This window comes from Piliocolobus tephrosceles, chromosome 19 (genome assembly GCF_002776525.5).
Source record: "Piliocolobus tephrosceles isolate RC106 chromosome 19, ASM277652v3, whole genome shotgun sequence".
In the NCBI taxonomy this organism is placed as follows: domain Eukaryota; kingdom Metazoa; phylum Chordata; class Mammalia; order Primates; family Cercopithecidae; genus Piliocolobus; species Piliocolobus tephrosceles.
Genome location: NC_045452.1, coordinates 14,103,280 through 14,112,329, shown reverse-complemented (window position 1 = coordinate 14,112,329; position 9,050 = coordinate 14,103,280). Strand labels below are relative to the sequence as shown.

The window sequence follows — 9,050 nt, the reverse complement described above, 5'->3', positions numbered from 1 at the left end:
TGAAGAACCCGGAAGTGCACCATCTTGCCTCCGTTCGTCCAAACAGTTTTAGCTTCTGCACGAGTAAGAACATGAGATGTTTAACTTTCTATTCCTAGCTTATTTCACTTAATATCCTCCGTTTCCATCCATGTTGCTGCAAATGACAATATTTTATTCTTTTTTATGGCTGAATAGTATTCCATTTGTGTGTATATACCACATTTGCTTAATCCATTCATCTCTTGTTGGACACCTAGATTGATTCCATGTATTGGCTATTGTGAATAGTGCTGCAGTAACCATGAGGGTGTAGATGTCTCTTTGATGCACTGATTTTCTTTCCTTTGGATAAATGCCCAGTAGTGGGTTTGCTGGGTCATGCAGTAGTCCTATTTGTAGTTTTTTGAGGAACCTCCATGCTCTTCTCCATAGTGGCTATACTAGTTTACATTCTCATCTACAGTATGTAAGTGTTCCCTTTTCAGCCGGGTGCGGTGTCTCACACCTGTAATCCCAGCACTTTGGGATGCCGAGGTGGGTGGATCACGAGGTCAGGAATTCAAGATTAGCCTGGCCAATATGGTGAAACCCCGTCTCTACTAATAATACAAAAATTAGCCAGGCTTGGTGGTGTGCACCTGTAGTCCCACCTACTTGGGAGACTGAGGCAGAAGAATTGCTTGAACCCAGGAGGTTGCAGTGAGCCGAGATGGCGCCATTGCCCTCCAGCCTGGGCAACAGTGAGATTCCATCTCAATAAAAATAAAAATAAAATTAAAAAGTGTTCCCTTTTCTCTGCTTCCTTGCCAGCATTTGTTATCTTTTTTTTTTTTGTCTTTTTGACAATAGCCACCTACCTAACGAGTAAGATGACACCTCATTGTGATTTTCATTTACATTTCCCTGATAGTGATGTTGAGCATTTTTTCATATATTTGTTAGCCATTTGTATGTCTTCTTTTGAGAAATGTGTCTATTCAGAGAATTCGCTCCCTCTACTTTTTTTTTTTTTTGAGACAGGTCTTACTCTGTCACCCAGGCTGGAGTACAGTGGTGGGATTTCAGCTCACTGAAACTTCTGCCTCCCAGGCTCTCAGTGCAGCCTCCAGAGTAGCTGGGACTCCAGGCACACACCACCATGCTTGGCTAATTTTGTGTAGAGACAGGATTTCACCATGTTGCCCAGGCTGATGTTAAATTCCTGGACTGAAGCCATCTCCACCTCAGCTTCCCAAAGTTACCCCTTTTTTAATTGGATTTTTTGTTTGTTTTTTGCTGTTGAGATATTTGAGTTCTTTGTATATTCTGCATATTAACCCCCTGTCAGATAGTTTGCACATATTTTTTGTAATACTTATAATCCCATTCTTTTTTTTTTTTTTTGAGATGGAGTCTTACTCTATCACCCAGTCAGGAGTGCAGTGGTACAATCTTGGCTCACTGCAACCACCACCTCCCGGGTTCAAGCGATTCTCCTGCCTCAGCCTCCCTAGTAACTGGGATTACAGGTGTATGCCACCATGCCCAGCTAATTTTGTGTTTTTAGTAGAGATGGGGTTTCACCATGTTGGCCAGGCTGGTCTTGAACTCCTGATCTCAAGTGATCTGACTGCCTTGGCCTCCCAAACTGCTGGGATTACAGGCATGGGCCACTATGCCCGGCCTGTAATCCCATTCTATAGGTTGTCTTTTTACTCTGTAGATTGTTTGCTGAGCAGAAGCTTTTAAGCTTGAGATTATCCTATTTGTTTATTTTTGGTTTTGTTGCCTGTGCTTTTGATGTTTTATTCGTAAAATATTTTCCTAGACTTTTGAAGTATTTCTTCTCATAGCTTTCTAGTTTTGGGTCTTACATTTAGGTCTTTGATCCATTTTGAGTTGATATTGTATAGGGTGAGAGGTGGAGGGTCTAGTTTCATTTTTCTGTATGTAGATACTCACTTTTCCCAGCAGGATTTATTAAAGAGGGTGTCCTTTCCCCAGTGTTCTTGGACCCTTTGTCAAAAATAAATTGGCACTGGGTGTGATGGCTCACACCTGTAATCTCAGCACTTTGGGACTCCAGGACAGGTGGATCACTTGAGCCTAGGAGTTCAAGACCATCCTGCGCAATGTGGCAAAACCCCATCTCTACAAAAGCTTAGCCAGGTGGTAGCGTGCCCTTGTAGTTGCAGCTCCTCAGGAGGCTGAGGTGGGAAGGAAGATCACCTGAATCAGGATGCAGTGAGCTGTGATTATATCACTATACTCCAGTGGGACAACAGAATGAGACTGTGTCTCAGGTAGGTAGGTAGGTAGATAGGTAGATAAAATAGCTTAATAATGTACTACTCTGTTCTGTTCCATTGGCCTGTGTGTCTGTCTTTATGCCAGTACCATGCTGTTTTGGTTACTACAGCTTTGTGGTTTATTTTGAAGTCTGGTGATGTGATGCCTCCAGCTTTGTTCTTTTTGCTCAGGATCGCTTTGGCTAGTTGGAGTCTTTTGTGGTCCTATACAATTTTTAAGATATTTTTCCTATTTATGTGAATAATGTCACTGGTATTTTGATAGGGCCTCTGTGCATTTTAGCATGTTCTTCTGTCCTCTGTTCTCAGTCTTTTTCTGCAAATTGGTAACTGGATTTAGAGACTTAATCAGATTTAAGTTTTATATTTTGGGAGTAGTACAAGATAATTTTATAGAAGCAAAGCAGTGAATGGTACCATAATCAAATGTGATACCTGTATTAGATCGTTCTCATGCTGCCATGAAGAAATATCTGAGATAACTAATTTATAAAGGTGGGAGGTTTAATTGACTCACAGTTCCGCATTTCTGGAGAGGCCTCAAGAAACTTGCAATCATGGTGGAAGGGGAAGCAATGCTTTCTCACATGGCGGCAGGAAAGAAAGTGCAAAGTGAAGTGGGGGAAAGCCCCACGTAAAACCATGAGATCTCTTGGGAACTCATTCACTATCATGAGAACAGCATGGGGGAACTACCCCCATAATCTAATCACTTTCCGTGAGGTCCCTCCCACGACATGTGGGTCTTACGGGACCTACAATTGAAGATGCTATTTAGGTGGGGGCACAGCTAAACTGTATCAATACCTATGTTTTGTCGTTCTTATTGTTGTTGAGACAGAGTGTCACTCTGTCGCCCAGGCTGGCGTGCAATGGCGAGATCTCAGCTCACTGCAACCTCTGCCCCCTGGGTTCAAGCGATCCTCGTGCCTCAGCCTCCCGAGTAGCTGGGACTACAGGCGCACGCCACCACACCTGGCTAATTTTTGTATTTTTAGTAGAGACAGGGTTTCACCATGTTGTCTAAGGTGGTCTCAAATTCCTAACCTTAGGTGATCCACCCACCTTGGCCTCTCAAAGTGCTGTGATTACAGGCGTGAGTCACCACACCTGGCCATCAATACCTATGTTGGAACTATCAGGGAATTTTATTTCTTTCTTTCTTTCCTGTCCAGTCCTGTCCTTTCCCGTCCTGTCCTGTCCTGTCGCCCTGGATGGCGTGCAATGGCATGACTCACTGCAACCTCCACCTCCTGGGTTCAAGTGATTCTCCTGCCTCAGCCTCCCAAGTAGCTGGGATTACAGGCACCTGCCACCGCACCCGGCTGATTTTTGTATTTTTAGTAGAGATGGCATTTCGCTGTGTTGGCCATGCTGGTCTGAAACTCCTGACCCCAGATGATGCTCCTGCCGCAGCCTCCCAAAGTGCTGGGATTATAGACGTGAGCCATTGTACCCGGCCGAGAGCCTGTCTTTAAAAAGAAAAAATTAGATTGCTTCTACCTTTTGGCTGTTGTGATTAATGCTTCTACCTTACTTTTTATAGTTACCCCATGCCCTGCAAATATATTCACACTTGACTTTCATTTCTTTAAACATACTCTTTTTAGCATATACAGCTGTGTGTGTGTGTAAAGAAAAAGGGATATGTGGGAACAGTCTGTTCGTTCTTCACAATTTTGCAGTAAACTTCAAATTGTTCTAAAAAAGTAAAATCCAGGAGTCTGAGTGTGGTAGCTTACACCTGTGATCCCAGCATTTTGGGAGGCTTAGTTGAGAGGATTGCTTAAGCCCAGGAGTTCAAGACAGCCTAGGCAACATAGCAAGACCCTATTTCAAGAAAACAAAAAATAAAAATTTTTAAAAAGTATATTAAAATGTGTGTGTGTGTTTATGTATATGTGTGTGTGTGTGTGTGTGTGTGCGCGCGCGCGCGCGCGCTTCAGCCTCAGTGCAGATATTCTGAAGCAAGAGATCAAGAATGAAATCAGGCCAGCAGGCCAGATACAGTGGTGCATGTCTGTAATACCACCACTTTGGGGAGCTGAGGCAGGAGGATTACTTGAGCCCAGGAGTTTGAGACTAGCCTGGGCAATATAGTGAGACCCTGTCTCTAAAAAATTAAAAATTGGCCGAGCACAGTGGCTCAAGCCTGTAATCCCAGCACTTTGGGAGGACGAGGTGGGTAGATCACCTGAGGTCAGGAGTTCAAGACCAGCCTGGCCAACATGGTGAAACCCCATCTCTACTAAAAATACAAAACTTAGCCAGGTGCATTGGTGGGTGCCTGTAATCGCAGCTACTAGGGAGGCTGAGGCAGGAGCATCGCTTGAACCTGGGAGGTGGAGGTTGAGTGAGCTGAGATACGCCACTGCACTCTAGCCTGGGCGACAAAGTAAGACCTTGTCTCAAAAAAATAATAATAATAAAAATAAAAAATTAGCCGACCATGGTGGTGCACGCCTGTAGTCTCAGCTACTCGGGAGGATGTGGTGGGAGGATTCCTTAAGCCCGGGAGTTCAAGACCAGCCTGGGCAACACAGTGAGACCTCATCTCTTTAAAAAAAAAAAAAAAAATTATCAGGACACACTGGCGAGCACCTGTGGTCCTAGTTGCCTAGTTGCTTAGGAGGCTGAAATGAGAGGATCACTGGAGCCTGGGAGGTCAAGGCTGCAGTGAGCTGTGGTCATGCCACAGCATTCCAGCCTGGGCAACAGAGTGAGAACCTGTCTCAAACAAAAGAAAACTGTTAGGCCTAATGACTCCAGGGGGTACTGTAGTTCCTGCCTAGAGCTGACCCAGCAGTACCCACCTCCAGTGGTTGGCCAATATTTCTGTCAGATTGGGCTGCTTATTATCTTTGAAGCATAGGTATTGTCAGGCTTTATGAGCTTATCTGTTTAATTTTGCTTGTATGTTAAAAGTATTTGCATCACATGCAGAGATAACTTTATTCTCTCCTTGCCTCCTTCTTCCTCACATTTAAGGTATTTTAGGGATGGTGCAGTTAAGAAACCTTATTCTGCAAAGACACTGTCCAACAAGAAGTCTTCTGCATCCTTTGGGAACCGGAGGGAGTTACCTAGTACCAGTCACCTAGTGCAGTATCGTGGCACACATACTTGTACCCGACAGGGCCGGTTAAGAGAACTTCGCATCAGGTGAGCTTATGAGTGGCCACCAGTCTACGGATACTTTTCTCTTGTTCTCCCTTCTTGGTTAAAATGAGAGAATGATTCTTATTCTCCCATCACAATTAGTTGGAGATCTTGATGCCTGTTCTTTATAGTAGAATGTTCAGATGAAAAGGATATTCAGGAATCTGCAGACATAAAATCTGTCATTGAGTGTTTTCATTTCTCCACTTGTGCCTCGCAATATGACGCTATCAAGATTCTTCCAGAAAAAGTCTAAACGTGTAAACGTGGTCCAAGAAAGAACGAACTACTCTTTTTTTTCCCCCTGGATTTTCTGGTGAATTCTAGAAGAGCTGTAACCCTTCTGCTACTCTTGATTAGGTATATTAAAGACATCCATTTCTTAGGCCAGGCGCGGTGGCTCACGCCTGTAATCCCAGCACTTTGGGAGGCCGAGACGGGCGGATCATGAGGTCAGGAGATAGAGACCATCCTGGCTAACATGGTGAAACCCCGTCTCTACTAAAAAATATAAAACAAAACTAGCCGGGCGAGGTGGCGGGCGCCTGTAGTCCCAGCTACTCGGGAGGCTGAGCCAGGAGAATGGCGTAAAACCTGGGAGGCGGAGCTTGCAGTGAGCTGAGATCCGGCCACTGCACTCCAGCCCCGGTGACAGAGCGAGACTCTGTCTCAAAAAAAAAAAAAGACATCCATTTCTTAATTCAAAAATTTATCAGGCCTGGTGTGGTGGCTCACTCACACCTATAATCCCAGCACTTTGGGTGGCCGAGGCAGGTGGATCACCTGAGGTCAGGAGTTCGAGACCTCATCTCCACTAAAAATACAGCCGGGCACGATGGCTCACGCCTGTAATCCCAGCACTTTGGGAGGCCGAGGCGGGTGGATCATGAGGTCAGGAGATCGAGACCATCCTGGCTAACACGGTGAAACCCCGTCTCTACTAAAAACACAAAAAATTAGCCAGGCGTGGTGGCGGGCGCCTGTAGTCCCAGTTACTCGGGAGGCTGAGGCAGGAGAATGACATGAACCTGGGAGGCGGAGCTTGCAGTGAGCTGAGATCGCGCCACTGCACTCCAGTCTGGGTAACAGAGCGAGACTCCGTCTCAAAAAAAAAAAAAAAATACAAAAAATTAGCTGCGTGTGGTGGTGCATACCTGTAATCCCAGCTACTTGGGAGGCTAAGGCACGAGAATTGCTTGAACCTGGGAGGCAGAGGTTGCAGTGAGCCGAGATCGCCCCACTGCCCTCCACCTTGGGCAAGAGTAAGACTCCGTCTTAAAACAACAACAAATTTATCTGGTGCTTATCCATGACAGCTGTTATGCTAGATGCTGAGATATAAGGTGAGTAAGGTCATCTTAGTTTGTGACTTCATCAGAATTTAAAATCAGGTAAGCTTGATAGACTATTAAGCCACAACAATAGAGTGAGAGTGCAATGAGAGGAGAAGGATGTGGTACCACTGGCAAATATGGCAAGAACAGCCACACTAGTATAGCCAGCACTGACTCTCTGGAGGAAACAGAGTTTAAGCTGAGCCCTGAAGGATAATGTAAGAATAAGCCAGATAAAGGGCTGGAGAAGGTGCGTTTTAAGTTGAACTCAGGGTTTAACTCTATAAGACAAGCCACCTTTGGCCCGGCGTGGTGGCTCATGCCTGTAATCCCAGCACTTTGGGAGGCTGAGGTGGGTGGATCACGAGGTCAGGAGATCGAGACCATCCTGGCTAACATGGTGAAGCCCCGTCTCTACTAAAAATACAAAAAATTAGCTGGGCGTGGTGGCGGGCGCCTGTAGTTCCAGCTACTTGGGAGGCTGAGGCAGGAGAATGATATGAACCCGGGAGGTGGAGGTTGTAGTGAGCCGAGATCGCACCACTGCACTCCAGCCTGGGCAACAGTGAGACTCCATCTCAAAAAAAAAAAAAGACAAAGCCAGGCGTGATGGCTCAGGCCTGTAATCCCAGCACTTTGGGAGGCCAAGGCGGGTGGATCCCAAGGTCAGGAGATCGAGACCATCCTGGCTAACATGGTGAAACCCATCTCTGCTAAAAATACAAAAAATTAGCCAGGCGTGGCAGTGTGCACGTGTAGTCCCAGCTACTTGGGAGGCTGAGGCAGGAGAATGGCGTGAACCCGGTAGGCGGAGCTTGCAGGGAGCAGATTGCACCACTGCACTCTAACCTGGGCGGCAGAGCAAAACTCTGTCTCAAAAAAAAAAAAAAAAAAGAGAAGCCACCTTTGTGTGTATACCAGGTATAGTGCTAGGTACTGGAGGTGCTATAAAGAGGAGGTATACCTCCTCAGGTATACACAGAGGAGGTATACCTCTGTGCTAGGTACTGGAGGTGCTATAAAGCACCAATTTCTGCTTTCAGGGGCTCACAGTGCAGAGGGAATGACAGACACCCTGTGAGCTGATCACTGATATGGCATCACAACATTACAGGAGGGATTTGAACAGAGTACTGAGAGTACACAGCTACTCACTCTGTTTACATTGGAGAAGGTTCAGGATTAGTGGGCATTTGCTGGGCATTTTAGGTAGGAAGAAGAATAATATGAACAAAAGAATTATGATGTACTTCCTGTACCTCAGTTCTGAAGTTTGTATCTCTTCATTGACAATTTATGTTGAAAATATTTTTAAAAAATAATCTGCTTGATTTTAGCTTTATAAATCTGCCCCATCCTATGCCCTGTTTGATGCAAGATTAGCTGTGATACCACCTTTTGACTCATACTAACATCCCTCCCTCTGAGACCTTAAAGGCTTCCTTTCCTTTCCAGAAAACTGATGATGTAAGCCAAATGGAATTTTAAAATATGCGTATCCTTTTTTTCCTTCTTTCAGATGCGTGGCCAGAAAGTTCTTATATTTATGGATTCGAATGACTTTTGGAAGAGTATTTCCCTCTAAAGCCAGGTAGTATTAGCTCAGAACACCATAATTTTGTTGAGTTCATTCTAGGGTTTTCTTTTGTTTTAAGCCTGTATATAAACTTCATTATGGCTTGTGCTGTTACATTCCTCCCTTGTTCCTCCCCAGAATCCAGTAGGCAGAAACAGTCCCTAATATAACCATGTACTGAGTGGTAACTTCATACCTGTTAGTTGACTGCAGCTGCATTCATGGTGAGCTGTGCATGTTATCTACAAAGTAGCCAGTGAAGGTTAAGTTTTAGTGTTCAATGTCGTGGCCTTTAGCTACTGTGGCCTTCAGCTTCAAAGAAAAAGAAAGAAAGAAAAAAAATCACAAGCAAGTGACCAAGTGAAAGAATCAGGCAGGGCGCGGTGGCTCATGCCTGTAAACCCAGTACTTTGGGAGGCTGAGGCGGGCGAGTTACCTGAGGTTAGGAGTTCGAGACCAGCCTGGCCAACCTGGTGAAACCCTGTCTCTACAAAAATTAGCTGCGCAGTGAGGCATGGTGGCTCATGCCTGTAATCCTAGCACTTTGGGAGGCCGAGGTGGGCGAGTCACCTGAGGTCAGGAGTTCGAGACCAGCCTGACCAACATGGAGAAACCCTGTCTCTGCTAAAAATACAAAATTAGCCGGGCATGGTGGCGCATGCCTGTAATCCCAGCTACTTGCAAGGCTGAGGCAGGAGAACTGCTTGGACC

At 45.4% G+C, this 9,050-nt stretch overlaps 1 protein-coding gene across 2 annotated transcripts in view; it reads left to right on the top strand.

The window, feature by feature from the left end:
• The first annotated feature begins 5,003 nt into the window (after positions 1 to 5,003).
• LOC113223481 (protein SFI1 homolog) overlaps positions 5,004 to 9,050 on the top strand; it is a 64,914-nt gene continuing 60,867 nt past the window's right edge. Inside the window, exons 1-2 of one of the 2 annotated variants that reach the window (XM_026452931.1) lie at positions 5,004 to 5,432; positions 8,283 to 8,354. In XM_026452931.1, the coding sequence (XP_026308716.1) occupies positions 8,320 to 8,354 (35 nt within the window). In that variant the 5' untranslated portion in view covers positions 5,004 to 5,432; positions 8,283 to 8,319. The remainder of the gene's footprint in view (positions 5,433 to 8,282; positions 8,355 to 9,050) is intronic. The other variant, XM_026452932.1, reaches the window with a different exon arrangement.